This window comes from Scleropages formosus, chromosome 4 (assembly GCF_900964775.1).
Source record: "Scleropages formosus chromosome 4, fSclFor1.1, whole genome shotgun sequence".
In the NCBI taxonomy this organism is placed as follows: domain Eukaryota; kingdom Metazoa; phylum Chordata; class Actinopteri; order Osteoglossiformes; family Osteoglossidae; genus Scleropages; species Scleropages formosus.
The window spans coordinates 27830864-27847013 of record NC_041809.1 but is presented as its reverse complement, the minus strand read 5'-3'; the positions used below and the strand labels follow the sequence as shown (position 1 = coordinate 27847013).

Genomic DNA, 16150 nt, shown 5'->3' with positions numbered 1-16150 from the left:
ATAATTCATATGACTGCGCAGTGGGTCATGAGTCATGTGTATGCCCATAATTGTCTATTTGTGATGGCAAATAATTTTCTGTGTGTGTGTGTGTGTGTGTGTGTGTGTGTGTGTGGATGAGAGTGAGGTGGGGTTGTCTTTATCACGCTGCGTTTCATGTTTGCTATTTAGAGGAATCCAGAAGGTTTCAATAATTCAGGAGCAGCTGATATTTTATTTATCAAGGTTAAGTTGAAATGACAGTGGGAGGGAGACAGTCTCTGGGGTCTGTGTGAGGTGCATGTGTGTGTGTGTGTGTTTGTGGTTTATATTGACAGAGGAAGACTCTTGTTATGGGTGTCAAGCTTATGTTCTCCAAAAGCCGTACAGGAGCTTGCGTGTAACCAAACGGAATTGAAGGTTTGTAGCAAGACGAACAAGTAGTACATGTAATTGAATGTGCATGTCAGTTTGTCCCTTTTCATTAAAATTTTCTTCGGTAAATATTCAACTGTATTAACAATAATGTTAAACTAAATAAATAAGAAATCAAACAAGGACTTAAAAATTTAGCCATATTATATGGCATTAAGCCTTCGTGCTGAAGGAGCAGTGCTTGGGGTCAGTTGGGGTGGGTGGCTGGAGAATGGAGCAGCTTTCCCACAGTACCCTGTACTTATTCAGACACAGAGGCACTTTGTGGGACTGTGCAGACTAGCAATGCTTTTGTTACAGTTGGGTAGACAATGCGCTCCGGACTTTATCCGCTTTAGTTTAACGTATCTGTGTATTAATCCGGAGTGATTTGTGTTCCTTTTTTTGTCGGTGTGTGTTTGTGTGTGCATGCATGCATTCGTGCGTGCATGTGTGTGTGTGTGTGTGTGTGTGTGTGTGTGTTTGTCTGAGCTGCTCGTATGAATAGAGAAGCAAAGAACAAGGACGGGGAACAAAACGGTTAGTGAGAGAGATGGAGGGAGAGGGATGCGGACAGCAGGGCCAGCTACTGGCAGCACTCTGGTTGCTGTGGGGAGTGAGCTGTGTGGATAAGAGGAAGTGACAGGTTGCTTTGCAATCTGGGTCAGCAATCTGAACTTTACTGCTGTTCGTGTGTATGGTTTGTCAGCATGCGTAATTGTGTGTGTGTATGTGCATGTCTCTAAGCTCCCTCACTAAAGGTCATACAGTAAGTCTAAAACTAATTGGACAAGGGGGGCTTAACACTGTATTAGTTGCCTGCCTTCCTAGCTCAGCCACACACCCGTGCTGCTTGAACTCAGTGACCTGAGCGACCTGTGTGAGAGCCTTCATCTGCATTGACAAGTGTGCCCCTTGTAGCTGTGCATGTAACGCGGTGTGATTAGAAATATTAGGACGCGTGACACCCGGAACACACAAGTGCAGCACGTGAGCGTACATGGAGTGAAATAAAATTGTGAGAAAAAGTTTTTGAACTATCTAGAATTACCAGGATTTTTTTGCATGAATGGCTCCTAAAATGTGATTCCATTTTCATCTAATTCAAAATAAAGACTGTCTTATTTAGCTAACGCAGCATTTTGCATTTCTATATCTTCATCGAAAAAACAGAGTGGTGCTCATGGCCTGTGACCTCAAAGGAAACCGCTGCTATCTGAAAAAAATATTGCTTTAATTTTAAGTTTGCTGAAAACCAATTGAATGTATAGCTTTGGAGAAAAGCATCTGCCAAATGAATAAATGTAAGAAGAAACAAAAGAACTTTTTTGGTAAATATACATAGCATATATCTATTTGGAGGAAAAAACACTGCATTCCAACATCAAAACCTCATCTTGATTTTGAAGCATGGTGGAGGGAGAATAATGCCATGGGGCTTCTTTGCTGCCTCTGGGCTAGGGTGACTTGCAATCGTTGAGGGACCAAATTGTACAGCAGAGTGTCAGGGTGTCTGTCTGTGATCTAAAACTCAAAAGAAGCTGGGTCACACACCTGACAAGGATCCAAAACACAGGAGCATATCAACAACAGAGTGACTCAAGCAGAGGAAAATCCATGTTTAGAATGGTCAAGTGAAAGTCCTGACCTCATTCTGATTGAAATGCTGTGGTGTGATCTGGAGCAGGCCATTTAAGCAAGACATACCACAATAAATAACTGAAAGAGTTTCTTTATAGAGGAATTTGCCAAAATACCTCCTAACTGCTCTGCAAGTCTGGTCAGAAGCTACAGAAGGGTTTGATTGAGATTATTGTCAGTAAAGAAGGGTCCATTACTTGCTCAATGTAAGAGTTCCCATACTTTTTTCTGTAAATGACCTTGAGTGTTCAAACCATGTTGAGCCACAATGTTGTTTGTTCTGATCCCACAAGAACAGAAGCTGTTGTACTCATTACAAAGCTAATTTGTTATTGTTAACCATTATTCGGCCGACAGCTTTGTCGAAGGTAACTTGCAGCGTTTGTATGCTCAACCTCTTAGCAGAGCAGACTTTGCATAAGAAAGGGACGTGATACAATGTAGGTTAACAAAGCAGTGATGATTTTGAAATAATGTTGCGTAGCTACACCGAAGGCACTAAACTCATCTTTCTAGTTTCTGTGTTTCAGAGAAAAAAAAAAAAAACAGAAATTATGTCCACAATGTATCTAGCAATGCAGAGGTACAATGAAAAGCCTGTAAGCTTCCTGCTTACATAGACATGCACATTCTGCCCCCTTGGTCTCTCTCTCTCTCTCTCTCTCTCTCTCTCTCTCTCCCGTTCTCATCTCCCTCTCCTTGTCTTCCCCCCTCCTTCCTTCTCCTCTCTCCCCTCCCTGGGGCAGTGTTCAGACACAAATGTCAAAATGAGTTACTTTGACTGGCTGCCTCTCCATGATGGCTCCTTTTCTGTTATTTGCTGGTTGGAAGTGGGGTTACAGCAGGGAGGCAGGATTCATCTGTGGGGGTGGGGTTATGCGAGCATGTTTTCAATTTGTATCGCATCTCTAAAATACTGGTGTACTTGTTTAAATACTCAAGATGCTACAAATGTATTCATCCCTCAGAGGAATTCGTATCTTCATCAGTTGCAGTGCTGAATCTGATTGTCCAGACTGCATTCTGTTGTCAGATCCCCATTTGACAGGCCAGTCGACAATACGTAAAATGCTTGTAGCTTTAGAGAATTTAAAGTAGCTGTGTCAGGGATGTGACCCCAGCACAGCAATTTATGCAGCAATTTACACTGCATGATTTTAACGCCTCCACAAATACCACTTCTCCAGCTTTAGAGCCAGGTGCTTGTAATACTGCTGTTTCATTGACAGGTGCGTGGATTTGCTGAAATTGTGATGCAAAGAGACTAGTTGGCTGACCCCATTTATCCAGCGAACAATTCAATTTCATGTATGTCACCAGGAACACCACAAAAGCAAAAATGTACATGGACAAAATTACTTGTAGCATTTTTTTTTTTGCCACGCGTACACTTCGTCTAGTCAAAAGTCGTCACAGCAGACGTTTCCCTTTTAAACTGTAAATGTTATTTTAAACTCTAAGAATTGCTAGCACCTGGTATCATAGTGGTTAACGTTGCTTCCTTGATCCAAAGGTTGTAGGTTCAAATTCCACCTCTAGCTGTAGTAGCCTTGAGGAAACTGCTTACCCTAAATTGCACCAGTAAAATTACCCAGCTGTGTAAATGGGTGCTGAATTGTAAGTAGCTTAACATTGCGAGTCGCTTTGCGGGAAAGTACTGGAAAATGAATAAATGCAATGCCAAGATTCCCCAGCCATGAGCGTACCCCTCAGTGTAGGCGCAGCTGGCTAATAGTGGCACATTAGCAATTCCCTTCAGTAGCAACACCTGTAATCTTCTCTGTAGTCTTGTGTGGTACAGTAGTGGAAGGCATTGTGAGCCTGTGAAGAAGAAAAGCATGAGATGAAAATGTAGCCTTGCCAAAAAAATGTGGTGTTTGAACTCTCTTAGCTGAGTGTCGGCTAGCAAGCGGCAAGTCCTGTGGATGTCAGGTGACATTTGCAGAAACGCACTGGCACGGGCAGACATGAAGCGAGGAAGGTCGGTCCACAGCGGCACAGGGAGGTGTTCACTGATGGTTTGATTTCATTGGATATGGGAACGTAATGAATTCTGCAGCTGCAATCAAGCGATCTGTTCATATTATTGCATTAACTCTGGGTGGTTGATATAATCAGTCTCATGAAAAATGCCAAGATGTTTTTGACAGCACTTTAAATGCGTCAAGCAGCCAGTGAGTTTGCCATACTTTGAAATCCAGCAGACAGCTGTCATACATATCATTTATTTATGCCTTGCCTACATGTCCGTATCACAGAGGAAGCACAAAAAATATGCATTAAGAGAGAGGTAGAAACTGTCCTGGGCAGGTAGGCAGTTATTCAAAGGTGCGCAATGACGTAGACGTGTACAGAGAGGTACGCGTGCTTTTTTAAATGCCTGTGAGCGAACTTATGGTGACCGCTTATGGAAGCGGTTTCACACTGTTGCCTTTTCTTGCAATCGAAAGTGGCAAAACAACCGCGGAAATTAATACAGTGAGGATGCACACACAGTTATTTATTGCCTGTAAAACTGCAGAACCAAACGACCGCCCTGGTTGCGTTTCAAGTGTTCAGGTGTCAAGACTTATAGAACTCATTGTGTCACAATGCCCAGCAGTAACGTGTAGAAATACAGGTATAGGCAATATGCTGACTTGTCTTCCAGGAAGAAAGGTATCGGCCAGATTTGACCCAGGGTTGGCCAGTGTGACGCAGGCTGCCACCACATGCTCTGCAGCCACCGGACGCCAACGTCATCTGTGGTTGTGACATCTGAAATAGACAGTGTGCGATACTATAGTAAGCCACTTCACCTCTTTCCTGCACTTCGCACATTTGCCTCTCCTACATCTTTAAGGAGTTTGGTGCGGGAGTATAACATGCCTGAGACGTGAAATCCCCTCTCGTTTCAGCTGGAGATTTGTGTCTCTCGTGGCATCACGTAGCCTCCCTTGACTTAGCCTCTTCCCCCTCCTGCTGTCTCCAGTCATTTTACACTCTGGTGTTTCCGAATTTAGACTCAGTTGCCCACCCTCCCTCACTTTTCATCCCTGAACACTGCCTGTCCCTCTCTCCACCTTCCTCTCCTTGCCACTTGTGTCGCTCCCTCTCTCCTCATCTCTCAGAACGATGTTTCCCTCCTTTTTTCCTCATCTCTCCCGAAACCCTGTCTCCGTCCCTCTCTGTAAATCCCTCTGCTGAAACGCTCTCACCCAGGCTCTCCCATCACACGCGGACTCACTGATTCTCCAGAAAGACTGTCTTTCGCTCCTGACTTTTCTCTTTAGTTTTAAATAACATGTTTCATTCTGGGGGGGCGCGGTGGCGCAGTGGCGCAGTGGGTTGGACCAGGATCCTGCTCTCCGGTGGGTCTGGGGTTCGAGTCCCACTTGGGGTGCCTTGTGATGGACTGGCGTCCCATCCTGGGTGTGTCCCCTCCCCCTCCGTCCTTACACCCTGTGTTACCGGGTTGGCTCCGGTTCCCCGCGACCCCGTATGGGACAAGCGGTTCCGAAAATGTGTGTGTGTGTTTCGTTCTGGGTAGCCTTTGTTTTAATGCCAAAGGCTTGGAGCAAACAGGTGTCTGTGCTGTTAATAGGAGCCCTTCAGCCCTGACTGATGTAAGTCCTCGCGGGCTCCAGGAGACATGTGAAGTGGAGCTGGGGACTGATCAAAGCTGGCATCGTTCCGCCTGGCGTTAATTGTTGAAAAATACCGGTAGTGCTCGACTCACGACACGTGTGACTTATGACAAGCCGGACTTACTACAGCTTACAGCTGTGCCATCTTCCTTACTATATTGTTTTTGAGTCCTGACATTTGGTTGTAACTCCTAGCGACGACCGCTCCATCTGCTGTACAATAGCAACGTCTGGCCGCGCCGCCACAAGGCACCGTGTTTCTTACCGACTCAGGCAGCGTGTCTCTCGGCGGTTCCATTTTATTTACAAAAAAAAAAAAAAAATGTTGTTTTATTTACGGAGCATTTTGTTTGCGATTGCGTTCAAGTGGCGTTTCTTCTTTTTCTTTTTATTTTTTTTAACAAAGGCTAGCAAGTGAAAACATGAGCGTTCTGGTGGTGCAGAGAAGACAAAAACAAGAGAAAACCGATTCAGAGAAATAAATGAAAATGTGCAACACAAAAAACAATTGTAGTACACTACTCATACACACATTGTCTGAAACTGCTTGTCCCAAATGGGGTCGCAGTGAACCAGAGCCTAACCCAGCAATACAGGGTAAAAGGCTGGAGGGGGAGGGGACGCACCCAGGACGGGACGCCAGTCCATCGCAAGGCACCCCAAGCAGGACTCGAACCCCAGACCCACCGGAGAGCAGGACCTGGTCCAACCCACTGCACCACCACATGCCCCTCTTATATATTATTTTAAAGTGAATAATATGTAAAACACACAGGGAAAATGTAACACCCTATTTTAGCATTCATGCATCTTTACATTTACATTTATTCATTTAGCAGGCTATTTTCTCCCAAGCAACATACAGAAAAATATATTGAGTGCTTTACATCAACAGAAAGAGAGATTTAGATGCAGACGCACGACTCTTAGCACAGTTAATTTGTTACATTCCACCACATGGACCAATGTACATCTCACAAGCACAGTAGCTGCATAAAGGTTTATCCATTATTCAGAAGTTATAATGAAAAGATTATTGAGCATAAACAATTACACATCAACATGCACTTAAGAGAACAGGGGAGAAGTGAGTCCAGAAGAAGCGAGTTTTAAGACTCAACTTAAATGTAGCGAGAGATGTTAACTGTTAACTTTTTGGTTTATATAATACAGTATAAGGAGTTTGTGACTTCGTTCTTTTCCGATGACCTTTTTATTCTCGTAAGTCAAGGATTTCCTGTAGTTTTTCATACGAACGGACACCGTCTTCAGTTTTCTTAAATAAAGAAATCCTCCTTCAGAAGAAATTGATTTGATCTTGTATTAATCATCATGGGAAAAAATGTCAAAAAGCAAAGTCTTAAAAAATGTGCTCAAAGCATAAAACATGGTCAAAGCACTGCCAAGCTTTTCCTAAGGCATTTGTTACTGTGGTCCTTAGTATGTGAATTATTTACACCATGGCACAGTTATGTCTGTTTAAATGGTTTAACATTTTATATAAATATTTTTAGTTCAACAGTGCTCTCAAGTACCTCTAAAGATGTTTCTCGTTTTCGTGTGTTGATTCAGTTAATCAAATCTAAACTGTAGCCAATATTTTAGGTTTTTTAAGTGAGAAATCTGTTTATTTCTAGATTGTTTAAAAAAAAAATGTGTCTTTTGAAATCATGGCTTCTGTTGCAGCAACCCAAGAACTGCTGATTCATTAAAAGAGTCTACTTAACTTGTTAACCTTATCACAAAACAATCCTAACCCTAAAGCATGTCCAGATTGGGGTCAAATCCACCATGCATACACCTGCCTTACATACATTTTATAAATGAGACTCATGATGTGCTGTGATTTGATATTGTGCTATTACAGAATCTCTCTTTGTTTGCTGGGTTACAGACACTAAATGTTGCTACTGGTGTGTCTATAGTACCTAGTAGCAAAATATCACATTTTAGCCATCAAGAAGAATCACATCGGCTAGGTATGAGGAATTGGCTAAGGGGAGGGACCACAGCACGTAGCTCTGTGGAAGAACAGAAGGGAGCCGTTTTCTCTTTTTTCCTTCTACTTGGGAATGGGGAGCCTGAGGAAAAACTATAAGACAAAGAGAGAGATGGATTGAGAAGACAGGCAAAGATGAGAACTAGAGAAAGAAAGTGGACAGACTACTTGAAAATGCATTTATTTATTTAGCTAATGCTCTTCTCCAAAGCAACTTTCAGTGTTAAGCTACTTACAGTGATTTACTCTATTGTATAACTGGGTCATTTTTACTGGTTCAGTTCAGGGTAAGTACCTCGCTCAAGGGTCTTACGGCCGAAAGCAGGATCCGGACCTCGGCCCTTCAAGTGCAAGGCGGCATCAATGCTACCTGCTTCCGCAGGTTTGATTCCCCACCGCTGTCCATGTGTCTTTTTAGCCGATTTCTTTTGCGTTCTCCTTATGATTGGTCTTGGACAAACAGCCGCACATTTCGGAATAAACCCATGTTTGAAAATATCTCCCTTGTGGTGGTTCAGCTGCTTGAGAAATGTCCAGGTTCTTTTCAGCAGTGTACGAATAGAGCCGGAGACTGACATCTAAGACGGAGATGAGCGTGCGCTGAAGGTGAAGGTGCCGCGCTGTGCTGTGGCTGTACCTGCTTCGGCCGGCAGGGGGAACAGAAGAACAGATGTGAGCTACCTTGTGGGAGTGACCTGCGTGCTCCTTCCAGCCTCCCACTAACGCTTCACCGCACACCGTTCTCATGCAGAGCCCGTGGTGTCGGAGCGAGAGCCTGTAGTGGTCACATGACCTGTTGAAACAGTCTGCAAATCGGACTTGGGCTGCTCACCACATGTGCCGCGTCTGATCTAGGATGGAGTGCGCGGGGACACAGCATATGGTACCCGTACGGTATTTCGGCCGATACGCTCCATGAGCGCTGGACCCCAGGTGCAGCTCGGGGATGATCACCTGGGTGTGAGTATGTGTGAAAGCCCCCTCTTACTGGCAGCGAGAGCACCTTCCTTTCCTTCAGTCTGCATTGATCCCCCCCCCCTGGATTATTTAGGAGGAAGGAATAAAAAGCACAGATTCTGTGAACTTTCAACAAAAAACATCCTTCTGGATAAGAGTCGGTCGGGTGAATGAATGGGAAGAAATAATTCACTTTTCAAATTCAAATTCAGGAAAAAAAAATTATTAGGAATAAGAATTGCATGTGTACTATTAACACAGAATATTGCCTTTTAGCAGACTATAATAATAATAGAGCAACTGAAAGAGCAACAAACATTGTTTTTCTTAATACTGGCAGTCAGGTACCCTCTGGCAATTTTAGTCTGAAACATTTTTTGCTGCCTGTTTTAAAGCTTTTCTTGGCTACATAAGATTTTGATGGTATGGGTCATGTATGGGTCGCTGATTTTTTTTTTAATCCATGTTGTAAGAAATTGCAGCTCTGTTTCAGTTTATTGTGGCTGGAACACTGGGAGTCTTTCTTCTTCGAATAGCCAGGTTTTCGCTGTCTGTGTCTCTGGCCTGACTGCAATCACACAGTCTGGACTTCATCAAAATAGTTTCCAAACCCTTTTTTTTTTTGTCTCTCACATGGTATTCTAGTGGGTTGCGTTGTTTTTTTAGAGTCTCACAACACTTTGCTTTGTGCTCCTGTTTGTGTGTCCCACTTCATCTGTCGCTTTCTTTTTGGCATCTCGTAATTTGGTTGCCTATTTTAATTGAATTGCTGGTGTTCAGGTCCTGCGGCTGTAAAGTATTAGTAGATGTTTGCGAACTGAGCTTCAGGACTTACTGAGTAAGGGGATTGTTATCTTTCCTCAACACCTGGAATTTCTGGGCCTTTCCTGATATTTCCGGGTAATTCTTTCACCCACACATACTTGCTCCCTGCTCCTCTTTGCCTTGCATTATGTTTCCATCACATCCTCTCCCACCAGGCTCATATATGTGTGTGTGTGTGTGTGTGTGTGTTACAGCACGCTGTCCTGTCCGCATGCAGACCCTCATTCTGTGCTTTCCACTGCACCCTGTTCATCATGACCATTTCAGCTCTGCTCCTGTCTTGCCCACATTTCTTTGTCTCTTAGTTTCTGTTTTTGTCGCAGGTTTGACGCTCTTGTCTCATTCATGTCAGTAGCAGCTCATTACAGACGATAAGCATTGGCATTTTTCTCTATAGTTTTCTCCTTTCGTTTCATACGGTCTCAAGAGGAGCAACTGGGAGTTGCACGGAGGCACTGAGTCTTTAGCACTCCGGTATTCATCTGTAGGTTATGGGTTTGAACCCCACGTTGGTTACTGCTGCCTTTCAGCTGGGCAGTGTGTTGTACCCCAGTCTCAGCGGTAAAACACAGCTGTTTCAGTATAGTGAGAGCTTCAACCTTCTCACACTCTTTGTGCTCCTCGTCCTGAAAGAAAAGTAAAATATTCCAGGAGTCAGAACAATTGTTAGGTGGGGAGAGGATAGCTGCTAGTTTAGTGGTTAGAGCTGCTGCTGCTTTTGGATTCAAAGGCTGCAGGTTCAATCCCACCTCCAGGTGTAGTACCCTTGAGCAATGTACTTATCTTAAATTGCTCTGGTAAAATTACCCAGCTGTGTAAATGGGTAAATAATTGTTAGTCATTTAACATTATAAATCACTTTGGAGAGAAGCGTCACCTAAATGAATGAACGTGACCTCGATCCTCTAGACATCACCTTGTGGAGCCTATTGTAACTTTTGGCTTTGCAAATACAATTTATGTTCACAGCCTAAATATTCCTTCAGTGCACCACGTGCATCTAGATCCCGTTTATGAATGTATTTTATTAAAGCCACTCAGGTTTATCTCTGCTTGCAGCCATGTGTAATTTGTAATTTCCCTGTGTCACGACAATTCTGAGGAGGATGTGGCTACCGCACCGCTGTTTGTTCTAGTTGCCCTGGGCTCTTGTATTGCTGTAATGCTGCATGTCAAATGAGGTTTGTTTTATTGTTTTTTTTCCCCCCCTTCTTCTTTATGATTACTTACAGTGTGCATAACATTGTTTGTTTAAGATATGCTATCAAATACACATAAATGCAACATTTCAGATCTTTCCATATCATTCCTGCGATAGATGTTAATGTTACATTTAACGTTCCCCTTCTGAGTGCTGAAATGAGCCGGTGATTTCTATGAAAAAGATAAACTGGTAGGGGACTCACTAAACTGAAAAGCGGTGCCGTTTTCAAATCTGTAACGCAGAGAAAATCATGAAAAAAACCAACGGCCCGCCGTAACAAGCCGATTCGGTAAGAGCGATAAACAATAATTCGTTTTGGTAACATTAATATGCTGCCGACGGAGCCCTTTTGTGAGTTCAGTATGTGTATCTTGCACTAAACTCAGTGGTTCAGTCGGGTTGAGTGTATTTATATTGACCCAAAGGTGGCTGTCGACTGCGGCGTGTGTTCATTCCTCTCTCTCTTCTCTCCTAGCCACCTCTGACGGGACACGGCAGGGCCTGGAGAGCATGAGAGGGGGGGTGTGTGTTACTCGAGGGATGAAGGTGGTCCTCAAAGTGGGACAGAGTGAGTTTTTCTGTCATCGTCATTATCATTATTATTCTGATCATGAATAACGACACATGCTGTCTTTCTCTCTCTTTCGGCTCTCTGGCTCTCTCTCTCACACACACACACACACACACACACACACACACACACACACACAAACACGCGAGTTACGTGGCAAGGCACAACCATTTGCAGTCAACTCAACCACCAAAGTCTGACTGAACTGTCAGGAAAAGTGAGAAAGTGGGAGTTTTCCCCTCCTCAACCGTTGTGTCTCTCTCACACGCGCAGACGTAAACTCCGTTGCGTTGCGCTCTTATCTGAGGTCTGCCGCTGCTGTAGCAGAGCTTATCGGATGAGAGATCACTTTGTCAGCGGGAGTGTGTAGACGGCAGCTTTCCGCAGATAAACGCTTCGGCTCGATGCGATGTCACACGCTACAGTGAGGATGTCACTGTACCCGTCTTGCATTCTCTCTGGATTTTTCCGTCACATCCGTGAGATAACGTTCAGCAGGTGCTACTCGAATCCTGCGATATGCTCACCTGTGTAGCAGCATCCTTCTCCCTCTGTTCACAGGGTGGTGGTAGATTAACTGTTGCACCGATAGATGGAAGTTTAAGCCATCACGGTCAGTTATGGGTCAGATTTTATTTTTCCCTTTCAAGTAACAATTGGTGGCATTTTCAAGTATGTATTGTTTTGTATGAACGGATTTAAGAGGATATGGGGTGTTGGTATGGCAGATGATTATGTTTACTCACGTCTTCTGTACGTGTGACATCCACCAGAGCGGTGAAATTCCCCAGGGACTCGGATGCAGATTGCTCCCAGATCAAACAAGAGCGGCTAAAATCGAGCTTATTATGACCGCGTATTCCTCTTTCTGACCTCTCACAGATCCTTACGGTTTGCCACCCAAATCTGCAAGACCAGACTCGGGTCAAACCAACAGCAAGACTCCCAGTATAACAGGTAGGGTGTCGGGAGGTGGGAGTGTTCTCTGGGGGTAACGTATGGGGTAACCGAGAGGGGCGTGCAGTAAGATGATCCAAGGCTTCGGGCCGCCTAGCTTTTGTCTTCCTCACTCCTTTCTCCTGTGCTTTTTCTCTTATTCATGTTCTTCCTTGGTGGGTCTCAACTCTTCTAGTGTACTTATCTCAGTGCACCCCTTGTACATCGTTCTTGCTCCTTCACTTTCCCTCGCTCTGGGGTTCCCTGTGGATGCCCAGATAGGGACAGGAATATGACTACTGTTATGCAGTGCTCAAGCCCCCATATCATCTGATGAAGCTGTGTGGCACAACATGACTATGAAGCAGCAGATAGGGTGGCACCTAGGGAAATAAAGTTGTGGATAAGAGGTTATAGGTTTAAGTCTTTCGAGCCTTGAGCAATGAGCAGCATCTGAAGCGCTCGCGTAACATATAACACTGTATAAATTTCCAAACTGGGAAATCAAACGTAGCGGTGGGTTAAAGGGTCGGCAAACCGATAATTAATGTTGGCTAGCCGGCAATTAAACAGGTGCCATCATTTACTCGAAGCACCAGGTGCCAAACAGAAAGTAATTGTTCTTTTCAGGTCAATGACCTTGCGCTTTTTCTCCAGGAATTTCAAGGAATAGCACCCTGCCCGGGGGGCTGGCCGAGGGTGAGAATGGACCCCTACCCCCCTCCAACTTGGCCCTGATTGCCGGTGCGGCCGGTGGCTCGGCTTTCCTGCTGCTGGTGTCAGCCGTGGTATGCGTGGTGTGCTACCGACACCACCGTAGCAAGCCATCCGATTCACGCCACCCACCACTGTCCTTGTCCTCTCTCACAAGTCCCAAGCGCAGCAGCGGAGGAGCTGGCAACAACAATGGCTCTGAGCCCAGTGACATCATCATCCCGCTGCGGCCTTCAGACTCGGCCTTCTGCCCGCATTATGAGAAGGTTAGCGGTGACTACGGTCATCCCGTCTACATAGTGCAGGAGATGCCTCCTCAAAACCCAGCCAATATTTACTACAAAGTATGAGGACATGCTGACTTCACCCCTTCGTGCCACATGTTCTCCCAGCCCTCTGTGCCCTGCCCCTCTTCCCTGGGGTCTGGTCCTTTGGTGTTTGAGTACCGAAAGCTGCCTGCTTGCTGAGCTGCCAACCTGTTGGCTGTTTGGGCCTCTCATTTCTGACTGAAGAGTCCCAACAGCTGTCTGGCCAAGACCGGAACCAAGTCTGAAACAGCGCTGAGCTCACATTGGTACCAAGACTCTGCTAAGACCTTCCGTGGGTCCATACCAGGACTTTGCTCCAGACTGCTCTAAACAGTTACCGGGTCGAGAGAACCACTGGGTAAAACCAGACTAGTACTGGGAATATACTGCAGATCTGTACTGGAATTCTGACATATACACCAGCTCAACACCATATTTGTATGGCAAAGACTTTCTTTAAGGGAGCGAGCGCCTGGGGTGTGTTAGGGTCAGGCCAGCGGGAGTGTTGGTGATCCATTGGTTCTCTTGAGCCAATCTGCTGTCTGTATTTCTGTGAGTAGTCGTCGTTGTAATACTGATCACCTCGGCTGCACAAAAAGGCTGTGCAGTTTAAAGAGTGTCCACGTGTGAAACGGTTAGTTTAAAACCAAAACAATGAGAAAAAGTGACAAGCAAACCTTCAAAGTGAGACGGAGATTTTTAACCGCAGCCCGCACAAATTTCACTCTTAAAACTCCAGCGCAAGTAACACTTAATTGTGTTTGCTTTCATTGTTAATTTTACTGTTAGACTAATTACATGTTTGTGTTTCATCCGTGTTTCTCGGCTGAGGTTTACTGCTGCAGTTCATAGGCCCCTGAGCATTATGATTTAATTTTTTTTCTTGGTGTGTTTTTGATAAATTTTCCTCCTTTTCACCTTGTGTATGTTCACTTGTTCTTTGTACAATGCTGTAGTTCTAAAAATGATGCTTTATCAATGGTGATGTTAAGAACGGGAAGAGAAATTGTGCGTGACAGTTTGAAAATAAATAGACTTAAGGGTTCTTTGGACAGGAAGGTTTGTGCACAAAGCACAGCTGTACTGGTCATAACAGCAAAGGAAGGAAAGAAGGAAGTGGGAGCCGTAAGACAGGTGGGAGGACAGAGGTTAAATGCCGCTAAGAGCATGTGCTACAGAGGGATGCAAACGAGGTCCAGAAGAGCCTCTTCAGATGGACCAACCCTGGGATAAAGAAACTCATGGACATGCAAACTGATGTAGGTTTTGGGGCGAAGGTAATACAATTATGTGGCACACATACCCAAACACAATTGTACATGGCTATAAAACACATCAACTGAGCACACACTCATTATCCTCCGAGATGGGCCCGTAAGAGGACGAATCTGGAGATGAACGGCCGAAGAGAGCAGAGCTGCATATGCCTTGTTCTGTTCTCTGTTACTCCTGTGTCTGAGTGTTTTTTTTAGACCCTAGATGACTCAACCTGTTAAAGAAGCCATATATTACCTTTCAGGGTTGCCCAGGCTTCGGGGACACAATTGGGTTGGGATGAAAGCCTGGGGGTCTTTTGGGCAGTCATAAACACACCAAGATGAGAGCAAGTACGAAGAATAACGGATGAAGAGTCTTTGGATGGTTTGCTTCATAGCCGTTTTCCCTAAGTTGTACATGTCGGAGGAAGACGCTGTCTTGGAGAGTCGACATTTAGGCGTATTTTACTCTGACTGTTTCACTCTTGTGTTCTCTACTGAGTAAGAAAGGATTGAAAAGCCTGCCATCTTTCTCACCCACACGTGTTGTCTGTGATTGTGCTAATAGCTGGCAAATCAAATGTCATGAAACACTGCCTTTTCACACTGGTGCGAAGTTGAGATGCTGTTAGACACCTTAAGATGTTTTTATGTCCCATGTAACTGCCTGTTTTCTCTATCTAACGTACCCTAAAAAAGAAAAAAGCTAGTGCATTCCTGGAAAAAAAAAAAATTACAAAAAACTTGTTTGAAACAACACCTTTGGTCTAAGATTGGTTTATTCCTGTGTGTGCCCACATGAATGTGTTTAGCTATCTATTTTTTCGCCAGGTTGCTGTATGCTATTGCAGAGGAGTCTTTGTGGAGAGACGCTATCTGGAACACTAGTTGTTTGTTGATTATGTTCTTCTTTCTCTCAAAGGTCTCCCATTATTTCTCCTGGGCCCATTCAGAGGCTGTTATTTGGAAATGTATAAAAGACCACTGCCACTTATCTCCTACCTCCTAATCTCATCTTCTCTTTCATCCATTTTATCAACTGACCATCTCTCTAGATTAGTGTTTGTGGTTGCTAAGCAACAGGTGACATCATAACTGTCAGCTGTAAGACACCTCACTCTCTCTTATTCCTGCCCTGAGGACTCCATACATTTTTCTTATCCATCTCGCTCTTCTCCTGTCCTCACACTGTCACACCCCACTCACTGGTATGGCAGCAGACAACCAGTCTTTTTTTCCATTCTTCCCATTTCCTCTAATTTTTCATCTCCGAGGTGATGCTGGCCAGTCTGTTGTGGCAAACTGCAGCACATTAAGTGTTGTAACAATGGATCAAAATGACAGTTCATTTTCTTTAAAGATGGTCATGAAAAGAAACCACTGACTTGGCCACATGGCAGGTGTACCAACCAACAGTGGTCTGTTAAGGTAGGGACAACAACTACCTTTTACACCATGGGATTCAGCCTGCTGATGACAGTTATTATGATGCATAAGCTTTTTTAGTTGCATGATGATATTACAATTTGATGCTTCTCACATATTTGCAAATGGATCTTGACCTAAAGCAACAAATATCCGGGGCTTAGGAAATGTTCTTGAAGTTTGAGAATGAAAGTGAGGAATTTACAGGAATGACTGTCCACGTGCGCGAGGAGATGTCATCTTTTACAATTAGGTACTGTAACTGCATCTTCACCAACTCCAGGGACCTATGATG

At 44.4% G+C, this 16150-nt stretch overlaps 1 protein-coding gene across 2 annotated transcripts in view; it reads left to right on the top strand.

The window, feature by feature from the left end:
- LOC108934191 (ephrin-B3-like) overlaps positions 1-15144 on the top strand; it is a 29330-nt gene extending 14186 nt beyond the window's left edge. For both annotated transcript variants that reach the window (XM_029251308.1, XM_029251309.1), the window contains exons 3-5: positions 11121-11213; positions 12099-12173; positions 12810-15144. In XM_029251308.1, the coding sequence (XP_029107141.1) occupies positions 11121-11213; positions 12099-12173; positions 12810-13216 (575 nt within the window). In that variant the 3' untranslated portion in view covers positions 13217-15144. The remainder of the gene's footprint in view (positions 1-11120; positions 11214-12098; positions 12174-12809) is intronic.
- Positions 15145-16150: the final 1006 nt, after the last annotated feature.